This window comes from Thermobia domestica, chromosome 10 (genome assembly GCF_964235325.1).
Source record: "Thermobia domestica chromosome 10, izTheDome1.hap1.1, whole genome shotgun sequence".
Classification (NCBI taxonomy): domain Eukaryota; kingdom Metazoa; phylum Arthropoda; class Insecta; order Zygentoma; family Lepismatidae; genus Thermobia; species Thermobia domestica.
The window spans coordinates 74,742,442-74,758,190 of record NC_137463.1 but is presented as its reverse complement, the minus strand read 5'-3'; the positions used below and the strand labels follow the sequence as shown (position 1 = coordinate 74,758,190).

The 15,749-nt window shown below is 36.0% G+C and overlaps 1 protein-coding gene across 1 annotated transcript in view; it reads right to left on the bottom strand.

Moving 5' to 3' along the window:
• Positions 1–4,519: 4,519 nt before the first annotated feature.
• Positions 4,520–15,749, bottom strand: part of Alg11 (ALG11 alpha-1,2-mannosyltransferase) — a 34,182-nt gene continuing 22,952 nt past the window's right edge. Inside the window, exons 6-7 of the mRNA XM_081728126.1 lie at positions 10,788–10,983; positions 4,520–4,743 (exon numbers count right to left, since the gene is read on the bottom strand). Of these exons, the coding sequence (XP_081584252.1) occupies positions 4,662–4,743; positions 10,788–10,983 (278 nt within the window). The 3' untranslated portion in view covers positions 4,520–4,661. The remainder of the gene's footprint in view (positions 4,744–10,787; positions 10,984–15,749) is intronic.

Sequence of the window (15,749 nt, the reverse complement as noted above, 5' to 3'; positions counted from 1 at the left end):
TTGAAATCTTTAAGTTTTACGTCCCACGATTATGCCGGTTAGGCTAAGGGAGACGGTGAAGATGAGAAATGGATGAAAATGGTGGAATGAAGAAAGTGGGAGGAAACGGGAGAACCCCGATTTGTCCACCACACCACCGTAATGAGTTCAACCCTCTTCCATCGAGAATCGACCCCAGGACTGTGCGCGCCAAAGGCGCATGCTAACCACTTGATCACAGGTGAGAGGGAGGCTTGAAATTCTCAATAGTTACTCTTTATTTTCTTGGTTACCCTCTTATCTAGAATTAGCAACAAACTCCTTGCTCAAATTTGTTACTACATCCTCCTGCTATTTGATTTGTCGCCGTTATTTTGTGAAACTATTTTAATCAAGACATTTATTTTTTGTTTGGTAATAATTTTATCTTGCATTTCACTGTAAGGACTGAAATTTCACCCAGTACGTACCTTCTTCAATAGAATTCTAAAAGAATTCCTAGTCCATGGATACAACCAAGTAGCGTAGCCAGGAATTTTGTTTGGGGGGCCTAGTGTTTATATATATAATTAATAATAAATTTATAATAATAATAATACAATTATTAACAATAATAATACTTACATCTTTCTCTGAAGTGCTGGCTTCTTAAGATATTTCTTGGTTGATTCTTGATTGCTGTTTTGGGTATTTTCTTCGTCAAAATGAACACCACTACCACCTTTTTTTTCGTGCTAGCCATTTTTCTCAAACGTTTTTCGAGTCTTTCTCTGAATTAATATCTTGTTTAGATCTTTCTCTTTTTTTTTTTTTTTTTTTTTGTTTGTTTGTTTATTTGTTTGCACAATCCTCACCGAAATTAACACAATTGTCCTTTATCCGCTTTAAACACTTTTGTGAAACATTTTTCAACATTTTACAATTGCAAAGTAAGTACTTATTTCGACACTGAACACGTATAACTCAAACAAATCTTCTGAACTGATCAGACAGAGATTCCTGTCATATAGTCACACGCTACATGTCTTTACTATTGTTTCCACCCTCTCCTGTTAAAAATGTTTTCCTCAAAACAAAGGAAAATGAAACCAAAACAACAAAGGAAAATTTTTATTTTTACTCTTTCTTTTTTTCTTTTTGCCTTGCTGGTTAGGGAAACTAGCTGCTGAACATTTATCGAAATCAGTTGATCGCCGCTTTCTTTGATGCTAATTGCGACCCTTGAACTAAGGTAAAAAATAGTTTATTTCGGAACCTTTTATTATTGGAAAGGAACTGATTCTCTTCAGTATTGCTTGGCTCAGTCTCCGAACTTTGTTTTTGGGTCAAAGAAGACATGTGAAAGCTGTGGTCATTCCTATTCCAAACAGGAGAACAATAACTTCAAGGTCATCATGCATATAGTCCCTCCTCACCTCTTTCCTTTATTCCCTTTGAACAGCAGGGATTCCTAGAAAACTCAATTTCCATACGCCCTAAAATGCAACTTCTTAAAGAATGAAGACCACGTTGGCGAATACAGCTTGTCTAGGAACTGTTTAGTGAATATTTTGTTTTAAGTACTTTGAAAGACAATTGTTGTTTGTTCCGAAAAAAATACGAAGTACCAAAGTACATTGTCGGAACTCTTTGGGAGGGGGAGGCTGGGACCACCTCTTCCCTACGCCACTAGTATAACCAATGCTTAGGTTTTCCCATTGTAGTTAACTGGATAGCTTGAAAACTGGAGACTGTTTATAGTTTAAAGCAAACTATAATAAACTGATCCATCCAACTAAGGTAAAAGCACTAAAACAGTAACTGTTGAGTCTCCAACTCATAAACCAACTGGCATCTGTACAACTCAATACGTGGTCAAAACGTTGACTCTATTATTCCTCGCCTTCTTAACTTAACGATGCGCTCCAAGCGAAAATTAAACCAAGAAACTGTGCATTAACTGTCGTTTGTTTGTTTTGTTTAGATTTTTTTTTTCAATTCCAAGGCTATGTGACGTGTACCTACAGTTTAAGGTGAATCTGTTCAATGCTCTCGCGCCTGGACTCGAACCCGGGACCACGGGCACCAAATGCGAGAGTGTAATTACTAGTCCAGCGAGGTATAGGGCACAAACTGTCAACTACACGGAAGTAGCATTCTATGAATTTAACAAATACTAATTTATTGGTTGAAATCTCAAAAGCTTGATTCTGCTCTTGTACGTAGCTTCTGTCTAAAATTCCATGTGCAGTGCAGAAAATCTATATTGAATATTAAGCTTTCTGAAGAACTTAAGACGAAAACTGTTATATTTTCTCTTGAAAATACAATATAAAACGAAATATATCCAAATAAGTCCCAGAAAACCAAAGTTTAAACCCAAAACTTTTTGAACCATCAGTTTACTAGTGTATTTTGGGAAACTCGAAGCATTGTTTCTGAAATCGATAAACTTGAAATCTACGTTTTATTTATTGACTATGTTTATCCACAGTCTGAACAAAAACAATAAATAACAATAATAAAATTAACATGTATATACACAGACGAACAGTTGTGATACTAACTAATCACATTTACATATTCACAAAACAACAGTAAAGATGCAACACCGAGATTTATATACTAAAGTAATACTGTAAAAAAGCCAAGAAAGACAACATTTAAAATCTTATCTTCGGAGTGTCCCTGAAGAAAGCGGTAATACTTTTGGGAAATTGTAGTACGGGTGATTCTCTACGGAAAAAAAAAAAAAAAAAACATATGAACATGGATCCAATTTCGAACGATAACTGAGATTTGAAGGGAAATAAAAGTACAAAAACGTTAACAAAAATTACATGTAAAACATGGAAATGTATGGGTATTTGTGTAAGTAAATACTAGAAAGGGACGTGATGATACTAATTGTTATTGCAGAGCTGCAAACAGATAGCAAAATCAATATTTCAGGCTCTTTCGAAGATTAAACGAAAATGAGAGTTGAAGTAGTATCGTTGTTACAAATACATCAACTTCACTATTGAAGAATGTAGTACAGTGTTACTCTAATGATGGCACCATCTATTTTGCTATTTGTTAAAAGACAATACTTCTATTAGCAAGCATTATGATCTAATTTGATGGTAAAAGTGCTTGATATTTAGTGAAATCAAGTGACAGCAGAAACTATTAAAACACGTAAGAATATACCACTACCACCACCAGTTTGGGTGAAGGCAGCCTCATCAGTGAATAAAATGTATGGCACTTGTACAGCATTGTGTAGTACCCAATGACAAAAATCAAGGGGGAAAGCGTAATCAGCAGCATGTAAGTGCTGTACCAGTTGATGGTGAAATGGATACAAATTATCCGCCACACACGGGTACGTGGAATATTCAAACACGTCGACATTCACTTGGTACTTGTGGTAGAACTTCGTTGCACCAAACAAATATTTCTTCCTGTTCTTCCAGATTGTCTGGTTTCATGTTCGGAAGTCATTTTAGCACTGGGAACAGTTCCACGCTCTTCATGCTTCTTAGTGAAACGTGTTAGTAAACATTGCCTTCCTCGGTGTCCTACATAATGGAAAACAACAACTGTATTTTTCAACAGTTGCATGAGCACTTCCACAGACACAAACACCGTGGCCGCATATATCTCACTCGTACATCTGTGCCATTTTACGGTAATTGTGTGTGAAATGCTTCGGAAACAAGCCAAATAACAGCAGCTTACAAATTTGCACGTGTTCCAAAAATACACTCCCATAACACTAAATGTGTGAAGCTTTGATAAGTGTATCTCGTGTGTTTTCACTTATTAGCAAACTTGTGAACTCAGTATGAAACATTCCTAATCGACAATCATTTTAGCAAGTACGGGCCTCGAAACGTATTATTCAGTAATTGTCAAGGAACGTGATTATTTATCTACTAGCTAAATCATTTACTTCCTTATTTATTACTTCCAAAACATGAAATGGATTGATCTTAGTGGCCGAATTTTTATTTCTATTCTTACTTGTTATCGTTCAAAAATCGAACCCATGTTCATACCAACTTTTTTTTGCTTAGAATCACCAATACTATTGCCACTCTCTCTCAGGACCCTTTCTATACATAAACTTACTAGAAAGTTGTAAAATCATTATTATACAACACTAAAGTATTTTGCTTAACGCTTATCACAAAGAGAGGGGAAGGAAGAAAGAATTATGAAATGACCAGTTGGGTGCCAAGTTGCAATGCAATCAGTTGAAATGGTAGCTGCATTCGAATATGGTGCCCAACTGGACATCACAGGTTGTTCTTTGTTTTCCGTTTTTCTTCCCTTCTTTTTCTGATGAAATGTTTAGCAAAAGCTCTTATAGTGTTGTGATAATGTTTTAAACTTTTTCTGGTAAGCAACTGGTTAGCATTCTTTCTTCCGATGAAAGCTGATAACAGTCTATAATATTACATCAGACACTGCAAGGGCACTTTCAACACACAATATTTCAATAAAAAATATTTTCCCAGGCGCAAATACCGACATATTAATAAACATTTAAAGGAATGAGAGAGAAACAACTGTCTAACATATTGCTTTGGTGCTGATTTTATTAACTCTGTCTTAGAAGTCCTATTTTCCAGAAAAAGCATTACGCTGTATGTATAAAAATATCAAGACTGTTGTATTTCAAACATCGGTGGTACTTGTTCCAGCTTCTTATATTGTCAGCTTCTGCTGAAGAAAGGATCTACTGCTCTCAGAAAACTCTTCTCAAATTCATGAACTGAAAACCTTTCTACGGAAGACCTACAGAACGAGAGAAAAAAGTTAAATAATAACGTATATGTGCACCGTAAGGACTGTTTTAATTACGTCCTGCTACTTTATTCATATATAGAAGGATTGAGTCAAAGAATGAAATATGCATTTTCCAAAACACTAGTTTCATCTGAGGTTAATGAACATGAATAAATATTTTTCCGCGAGAAAAAATGTAGTTATTTCGACAAAAAGAGTAAAATATCAACTACATTAATAACGAAGACTAAAGGAAGACTATGTTTCTTATCTATTTATTTATTTATTTTAAATTCTGGACTCATTCCAGAGAGATGGATTGGGCGTAATATAGCCCACATAAAATTAGTAGCAACAGCTAAAAACCATGATGGTGATCTGTCTCGTTTGCGCGTACACAGTTTTTTGGAATAGGAACAATTTAGTATTTTATAAATGACCCTTTGAAACTACGTGTCAATTTTGCTTTTTAGAGATCTACTACCTAGACTACTTTCAGGGTGCTGACTCCTGTATCTTATGCATAACCATGGACGAATTCAAGAAAATAAATAAATAAATTCATGGCGGCGTTTCTACTTACAATATACCATTGGACTGCTGACCTTGCCAGCCGAAATATTTTGAGATTACCGTTCGTAAGTTTTTGCGAGTCTTTTGCAGTGAGAATTATTATGTAAACCTACGATCATGCTTCGTTGGTTATTGGGCACCACTGTAGAATAAAGGGTACACATATCATTGGATGATCTATTTAATTCTTTAGTGCAGTGGTTCTCAACCATTTCGGGCCTACGTCCCCTTGAGTAAATGCGATTGTTCTGAGCGCCTGCACCCCATAATTTTAACACAATTCATCCACACACAACGCTGAACGTAAGACTTGAAGGAACAGTCTAAGAATCAGAAAAAGGCTCAATTTTTAAAATCAGCCCTGTATTCTTCAAGGCTAATTTTAAGAATTCATAATCTGTCCTCGTAAAAATGCTTTTTATTTCACTTACATATTTTAAACATATATGCCCTACCCACTTTCCAAAAGAAAGGGGCCAATGATCGTTTCTTTGACCGATACTTTTAAGCTATAATATCAGAATTTTTATGGCGGCTGGATATCTTCACATCATTATATAATAATAATAATAATAATAATAATAATAATAATAATAATAATAATAATAATAATAATAATAATAATAATAATACAAAGTCTAAACTTTTGATAATTTGTAAAATGCATACAAATTATCGAATAATGTCTAACAGATCATTAAATCTCAAACGCACCCTAAATAGTCTATCGCCCCTTGTTTCACTGCCTTCTTTGGAAACGAAAATGCTCCCTGGAGGACATTAACGCCCATATTCAGAATCACTGCTTTAATGTACTCTGTATATGTAGTGAATTTATAAAACCGACGATTTGAAAAATAGGGCACAAAATCAAATTACATATTGGTCTGACATCTTTTCTCCATTATGTGTAAACGATGTTTCTCGCCATCATCTTGCTCAATTTCATTACTGTTATCCCTACATTGTTGTAGTTTTTGTTTCCATTCTTTTTTAATTCTCTGTTTAAATTCATTTTTGTTTTTAAATATCGAGAACTAGCTGATTGAAAATAATTTTACAAATAATGATGATGATTAACAAAAAATCCAACAGTGCCTCAGACTTAAACTAAGTGAGTAAGGAATATATATAATGGTGTATAAGTGCACATGTATTTTCACTCACATAATTATCATCATTGGCAACTGTTGAGTTCTTGAGGAAAAAATGTACGGAAAGGAAAGAAATGACGAATTATAAACCTCAATGATGTAGTAATTGACCTTATGGCCAAACAGGTTTACAACTACCTTAGGTACTTCTCTTATTACTGTTTCCATTCGAAAGGCATATAAGCAGGGTTGGCAAAAACATTAAAAAAAAAAAGTGTTTTTTGGCTTAAACCTTTTTTTTTTTTTTTTTTTTTTTTTTAATAATTTGCTCTATGTATTTATATTACATATAGACAGAAATAAGTTTGTTTCGACTTGGTGTTATGCAACAACGGGGTTATGACGAAAGGGGTCACGTAATCTTAAAGCGGAATCCAAACCGCTTCTGGGCTTACATCCGAGAGAAATTGTTATTCAGTTGGGCTTGGAAGTTCCACCCACTTCACTCCAACATTAATAGATTCTCTTATTCGGAAATCGGGACTTTCTCGTATCATTATAAAGTTGGGTGGTCCGGTCAGTAAATTTCTTAAATCGGGCAACTTCTGCCTTAGCCGCCGGGAAAATCCTGTTATTACTTTAAATGCAAAGCAATAACCGGAAAAACCCGTTATTGTTTTGCATGTAAAATTTTACGCTCATCGTATCATAATCAGTACGCTAAATTTGAGGTATTAAATTAAATTACAAATTTAGTATGTAGATATCATGCAATAAAATTAAAGTCCAATCAAAGCTAATGTTGGAAGTCACGTAAGCAGCCGATAAATTTTGCCAATTTCTATCAATATATTTAAGCAATCTTGACTTCTTTATAAAACAACAGGCATTTAGGCAAGCAGAAATATATAATTTGGCTTCGCTTCTTCCTTATGTAATACTGAGGTTACCAAGGAGAAGACTTTCGCTTAAAGTAACATCCGAACCGCTACTTAGTTTACACTTGAAAGAAGGGTTGGGATTTGACCGAGAACTGAACATGGGACGCCTTGATTAAAAGGTGAAAATGACATAAAACTATGCAATAAAAGACAAATTCTGACAAAAGCATATATAATCTAATAAATAATATAGTGTTACAGTTTCGGCAAAATATATTTGCCTTCATCAGACACATTATCTGATGTATAATGTATGAGATAATGTATCTGATGAAGGCGCAAATATTTTACTGAAACTGTAACGTTATTATTTATTAGATTATATATGCTTTGGTCAGAATTTGTCTTTTATTGTACATAAGAAGTTCTAAAGCTAGAAGGAGTGGTATTCAGAGATAAAACGAATGCAGATGCTTTGATATGTGGAAACGTCACCATGAAGTTCACATGATTTAAAGCAGTTTTCGTTCTTTTTTTAAAAAAAAAACTTTTTTTTTGGGGGGGGGGGGGGGGCAGCTGGTTTAAACAAGACAATCCTGCATATAAGTGTTACAATTAGCCCGGCCCTGCTATTTCTTTTAAGAGCAATACAAAAGAAGGAAGTAGACACCTATTCTGACAATTTCCTAGTAACTAGTTTCAAACTAAATAAATTATTACTATATCCACATTTATTGTCATTCACAATGATAAATTGTGCATAATACCAAAAACCAAGTTCTTTGACCATCTACTGTAAATAAAAATATTTGGAAGTGACATAATCTCCTATAGGCTTTATTATAAACAAAGTGCTTAATATTGCTCTTTTCGAAATAAGACCACACGCAAATAGGGGAAATTATTATCGTGGATTTCAGCTACGGAAATATTATTTTTGGGGTCAGTGTTTTACAAATACTCCAAAATCAATTTGCTGCAATGAGGCTAAGCTATCTTAAAAACAGTAATATATATATATATATATTAAATCACAAGTGACACGTGAGTATCCATAAGCCCCATTATAAATATAGTTAATATCTGACTTCTTTCTGTAATACAGTTTCTGTGTGATGATTTTTTTTTTTATATATATATATATTTCATTCTTTTGCAATTAAATAGAACTCCATACAAATCATTACAGCTGAATATATATTCGCACAAAGCTTAAAACTTAAAATATGAATTCTGAAATTCTATTCATAGAACCCGATTTTTCAACAGATCTTTAAAATTTCGATCCTACTTCTTAGAACATCCTTAATATATATAATTAATTATTAACAAAGTCGGGATTACAATTTATTATCTAAATAATAAAACAAGAAACAAAGGGAAAATTATTTGTTATATATAAAAAGAGTGTCAGAGGTATCAACAGGGTAACACCATCTCTTCCGATCTTGATAAAAACGACATGTTCTCTGCATTGTAAAGTGACGTGCTCTGAAATAACCTGTCTCCCCAAAGTTGTATAATGTTGCTTGTTGTTCTAGACAGGACGAACGCACGGCTATTTCCAGTTTACAGTTATTTCTGTTAAAACCGATAAAAAAAAAATTAGTTATTCACTTGTCATCGCTTATCTCGGTACATTTTGCTCTTTTTATAGGAGGTTGTTCGGCTTATAACAAACCGATTTTGAAGAATATTCACTTTTTTTTTTTTTCAGTACTGTAGACTATCGCCCGACTCTAAAGTTTTCATTTGAGCGGCGAAGCACAAGCAAGGGAATTCGGTCCCACTACTCCCTGTACGCTTTCCAGAGACCAGCGAGGTTGCGTGGATATTGATGTTGGAGACTTTGTTCCAACAGGATAATGCCACAGAGATCCATAGGAATTGCATTAGGGCTGTTCACAAGAATGTCTTGAAGCGTAATGATGCAAATCCCTAATTTCCGTTCAATTTCTCGATAAAAATTAGATGATGTTCTGATGGTACGACTTGAAGCTTGGCCCATATGGATTCTTACCAGGTTGGCGTCCGTTCCATACAACTGTGGGATATCAATCCAAAAAATAGTGTCATAATGGATTCCTGGATGTATCTTGCATTCATTTTCACGTTTTGATCAATCCTGCTTATCAGTAACTTACCCGCACAACTGAATCTCGTAAACCCGCACGAGAAATTTTCCACCAGTCACAAACCAAGCTAAGCCGCCCTTAACATTGCTGTAATGGTATGTTAACGTCTGAATGTGACCACCAGCAGTTAGATAAATGTATGCTTCACCCATCGTGACGACTTTCTGCCATTTACACCCCACCAGGTACTTTTCATACAGTTTTCTGCAGTTCGTTTTTCGTTCCACAATGACGTGGAGCAGATGGTGAAAGCGTGTCTTACAAACGCATCTCTGTAGAAGCAGCTTACGAATGGCTGCGTTCACAGTTAGAGGGCCAAATTGAATAGCTGGCCCATCGCACATTGGGTCGAAAGATTTTCCTGGCACGCCAATTGGCAGATCCCCTGCAGCACGGGGGTGTCACATTTTTTGAAGCCCTTTTCTTTTTTTCTTTTTTTTTTCTTTTTTTTTTTTTGCGGGCGGCCGTTTCGCCACGAAATTCTTGTTTAAGTAAGAGGCCAAAAAAAAGCTTTCGCAGTAGCCACTACAGGTGAGAACCCATTCTCTCGACACTAGCTTCGCTATGCATATGTAGGAAAAATGAACATGGAAAAGAGCTATGACATATTCTTCCCAGTAGAGGTTTTATATAGGCGCCATTAGACGACACTTGCCTACTTCAGACAAATTACTGCTTACGACACCAGACGCGTCTTCTAGTGTCGTTTTCAAAAACAGTGGTATTTCTAATTCGCTCTGATATAAACCGAACAGTTTACTGTCTTATTAATTAAGGTTTCACTTACTTCTCGCATTATAATCTGTACGCACGACTCAGAGATTTATTCGAAAGCTTGGTTAAAACAAACTTTGAATTTGACTACTATATTAGAAACTTTAGTAAGCTACAGGTTATTTAGGTTCGTTAATATTTTGTAGTATACTTCTTGCAGTACAATACGATGCAATATAACGCTGCTGGATACTTAACCATACACTCAATTCATCAATCTTTTCCCTGTTAATATACACAACACATTAAGCTAAAAAGTTTCTATACATTGAATTAGTAATTAACGTAGGGTGTATTTACAATATCAAGAACTAGCTGAAATTATTCTATAAATAATAACGGCAACTAGCAAAAACTCCAACAGTGCCTCAGACTTAAACTAAGTGAGTAAGGAATATATATTTGTGTGTAAATGCACAGTATTTTTCACTCACACTATTATCATCATTGGCAACTGTCAGGTTCATGAGGGAAGAAAGAAAGAAAGAAAAAAAAAAAAAAAAAACACGAAAACGAAGGAAATAGCAAAACATAAATCTCACATAGGAAAACTGGCGTAACAAGTGCTTTCATGACTAAAGAGGTTTACAACTAACCTTGCTGCTTCTCTTATCACTTGTTTCCATTCGGAAGGCATTTTCAAAATGTGAGCAATAATCTCACCATACTCCGCTTCATTGGAAGCCAAAAATCCATTGCGACTTCCGTCAGACTCTACAATGATATCCATTTGTGGCCCACCAGAACGATGAGCAACCATAATCAAACCAGCAGCCATACACTCAACTACACCTACAAGAAACAAATAATAGTAAAGAGAAATCATGTTCTTACATTATATATATAGTAAAGCTTATTCCTAATTCATTTCCCAGAAGTCAAAAATTACGTTTATAATTAATAATTGAGCGTATGCAACACATTGCAATATATATTAAAAACTAACCTGGATAATGTTCCTTTTTAAAAGAATTCTTGACCATATTTTCAGTTCGTCTCACGGTTACTCTTTTTCGGGACTAAGGCTTAAGAACATCCTCTACGCTCATATTCACATGTTAATATTTTAACAAACAGTAGTGTGAAAATATATTGTAATGTACCACGTGCTTCTGTTTACAAACATTCTACACGTGCTCCTATTTATAAACAACCATGTGCACCTTACTATGGAGTACTACATTTGCAGAAGACGGAGACAGCAGCGCCATCACTTCACCTGGAGCGCCTATATAACAAGAGGATTCCATAGACTGGACAACTATCAGTCTCCGCTGGTCAATCCCTCCTTTAGCTTGCTCGGAGCTCTAGGAAATACCTAATCCAAAGTCTCTAGTTTGCTTTGGAACTCTAGGCTTCCTTTCCTCCCGCTTAGTTTGGAGTTCTGTCGGGATTCCCAACCTTACTTAGCGTGCTCAGAGCTCTGTGGCTTTTAAGCCCTTCTCTGCTTGTTTCGGAGCACTGGAGATACCTACTCCACTCCACCTAGTTTGCTTCGGAGCTCCGTGGAAGTCCTACCCTAGGCTGCTCGGATCTTGGGTCACTTTTCTCTATCTTATATTAGAGAAGTTATATCATTGTAGTCTTTCTGTAAAATATTGTTTATAGAGGATTTTTTTTATACAGTATAATGAAGGCCGGTAGTTGATGATTCCGAACTAAAATTTATTTTACCAAGCTCTACCTACACCTATACAGGGAGAACTTTACAACATACAAACTCTTAATGTTATAGTAGTTAGTGAACTAACCTTAAAAGCCACCTGTTCTGTATTTTATTAAATAATATATAGTCCTGCGATCTTCTGCTATCTATATATCTTCCGACCACCGTAAGTTTAAATCCTGTATGAGTAATGTTGCCATACTTAACATTGTTGCCGATATATACAAATTTTAACTTCCAGTTTTTCTTCCTGTGTGTTTTTATTATTATTATTTTTTAAAGTATTAATAAAGCATTTGTAATCTTAATTTTTTGTTTTTATTAATATAATTCGTAATAATCGTATACCAGTCCTCCTCATGGCTTTCTTTTTCGGTGTTCACAATGGTCGTGTAAAAAAAATGATCAGCTCAATCATCTTGTAGCACTGACACGAAAAAAGTACCAATTCTATTACGATTGAGAAGAAAAGTAACAATTCTTTCGAACATTACTTTTTTTTTTTTTTTTCAGAAAATTCAATAAATTCCCAATGTAAAGTATACTGGAAATCTTTAGCAAGCAATATATTCCTAAAGAGAAATTCACAGCACCCGTGGCAGACAAAAGCCAACATATAAATAAACATGTTTATGAGGGTCTTTAGACTAACAACACTTCAGGAAGACTTGAAAGAAGAACTGAATAGAATAATAAATCAAAGGTCTATTAATAGGTACAATTCTGTTATGATCGAAACATGAAAACAAAAAGACCAATCCATTTTTAAGATGAGGGAAAATCGAGCAGGAGAAATCTGTAAACAAGACATCTCCCCTGATCTTACATTCTTTGTACCCGGCGACAGCGCACAAACTGAAGAAAATAGCTAAAAAAGACAATCTTAAAGTTAGTTTTAATCCCCCCCCCCCCCCAAAAAAAAGAAGAAAATCTTTAAGTCAACACAAAAATTATTTTCTGAACAAAGCTAGCCTAAGTGGTATATATCAAGTTTATTGCGCTTGTGACGCCTTTCAATTCATATGACGAAAAGAAATATTAGCACTAGAATAAAGGAGCGCATCAGAGAATGCCACGAGAACAAAGAAGCTGTTTCGGGCCTATCTTTGGAAGTTAAAGTTTATATATATTAGCAACAAAGCAGAAGATTATGTATATATATATATAGGGGTTGACAAAAAAAATCTAAAAACACTTCATATAGGACACGTAAGTTTGGCCCTCCACTGTACAACACGTGTTGCGGTTGCCGGTCGATTTTTGTTTTCAGTGGGTTATGTGGACCTTCCTCTTCCATCAGCAATAACCAGTTCATCTGTAAGTGTCGTGGTGTGAAAATGGTGTTGTAAAATGGGCGATCTGACAGACTTCCCAAGAGGCATGATCGTTGGTGCCCGTCTGGTTGGAGCTTCAGTGGCAACAGTGGCAAACATTTTGCGGGTATCGAAAGGCTCTGTGTCCAATGTCACGAGGGCATACACAATTCATGGGCAAACGACGTCTGCAAAGCACAACAGTGGTCGAAAGACAATCCTGTCAGATAGGGACCGAAGGGCATTAAAACAGATTGTAGCAGCTAAAAAGAAGACCACTGCAATGAAAATTACATCTGAACTCAATTCCGGCCTACAGAGCCCGGTTTCATCGAAAACAGTGCTACGGGAACTTTTTCATAAAATGAAAATTCATGACAGGGCCGCTATCGCCAAACCCCTGGTCACAGCAATAAATGCGAAGAGATGTATCTAGTGGTGCAAGGACCACAAGGCGTGGACTCATGAGCAGTGGAAACACGTAATGTGGTCCGATGAATCGACCTTCACCTTGTTTCCAACAACCGGTCGTATTTACGTATGGAGAACCGTCGCAGGCCTATGATACAGACTGCCTGGTCCCAACTGTAACGCATGGGGGTGGTTCTGTTACAGTATGGGCAGTGATATCGTGGTTTTCTGCAAGTCCCATCATAGACCTGCATGGAATGATGAATGCTAAGGCGTATGAGGCCATTTTGGGGGACTAGGTTCTACCCATGGCCCAAATATTGTTCCCTGATAGTGATGGCATCTACCACGATGATTTGGCACCCTGCACGCTGCAAAAACGGCGAAATCATGGTTTGAGGAGCATGACCAGGAGCTATCACACCTCCCCTGGGTCCGACAATCACCAGATCTGAACATCATTGAGCCATTGTGATCTGAGTTAGAAAGGCGTGTTCGGTCTCATTGCCTTCCACCAGCATCCCTTAAGAAACTGTAGCATGTTTTGGAGGAACAAATGGTACAAAATTCCACACACCAGGATTCAGGAGCTGTATACGTCCTTTCCACGTCGGATCCAAGCTGTTTTGGACGCAAAAGGAGGCCCACACCATACTAAGTATAATTTTCACACTTTTGCAAACGTTTTGGATTTTTTTGTCCAACCCCTGTATATAACAGGTGGCTTTTAGAGTTAGTGCATTAACTACTATAACATCAAGAATTTGTATACATTTTCATACAAAACAGTAAAATGATATGGAATGGATAATTAAAACCTTGTAAACGTTAAATTCACGTTTTTCCTTATACTCTTACATGCTAAAGCTGTACAAACTTGTTTAAAAATAAAAATCTTCACCACAAGTTAATATTTTATTTTTATTTTTATATCAAACTCATCCACTGTTATTTTTAGGTCGGATAACATAAAACGGAAGTACCTTATTTTTATTTATGTATTTTTTAAATGAAGGAAGACAATATGTAAGGTACTTAGTTGTATTTATTTTATTTAAACTACGAAAGAATATTCTGTATTTATAGGTGGTTTTAATCTTAAAGTTGAACTTTTATGCGATTTTTCAATGTACATGAAATAATGGATAGAGCGGAGAAAACAAATTAATTTTTGATTAGTCATATTTTTATACACTAGTTATGCTCCCTTAACACCGTCATAGCTCAAAGACTACACTTTTCTGAAGTGAAAAGCGCTTGGTTGAATGGAGGCAGGAGACAAAGGTAGAAGTATCAAGAGCCCTGAATATCCCGAAAAGTGTATTATCAATTCACCGGACACGTAATGTATCGCGAAGACCTCGTCAAGTCGTGCAAGGTCCATAAATCCACAACATAATCGCCAGGTGCCACCTCACCTTATCCCCACGTCTCAATTGACTTCAGAGATCGCTGCGACCACAGGCCCGATTGCGTCAAGATCTACTGTATCTCAGGAGCTTTATGAAAGAAAGATCTCGTTTTGCAACATCTGCCATTCTCCCCCCCACACACACACAAAAAAAAAAAAAGAAAAAAAAGAAACTGGAATAGTGTGAACATCATTCGGATGATCAAGTCTCGGTTACAATTTTATTCACAGATGAGCCAGAGCTCAACCTTCAAACCGATTCACGACGTGAACTTACGCGAGAAAAGCCAAATACAAGAAACCATTCGCTGAATATCAGAGACAGAATTCATTATGGTGAACGAGAAGAGGAGGAAGTGCTGGTGTCGGACATGATTATGATTGGAACCCGCACTCATTTAGGCTGGTTCTCTGATCGTTCGCAGATATATAGATGAGATTCTGGATTAAGTTTAGAAGTACTGTTCGTCTGGAATACAGTTTCATGGACGATAATACCCGTGTACATAGAGTTTCGACTTCCTTGACAGAGAATATTACTCGCATGGAATGGCCACAGCCAATTTAAATCCGGTCGAATATGTGTCGGATACACCTTAAGCAAATGAACAGTAATTGTTATCCACCTTCCATTGACCTACAGCAGCAAAAAATAGCTCTTCGGGAATAATGGAGTTTTCTGCCCACAGATCTCATCAATAACTACTTTAAATGGACCGCCGCTGTGGAGTCTACAAAGCAATTGGGGTCATCACAT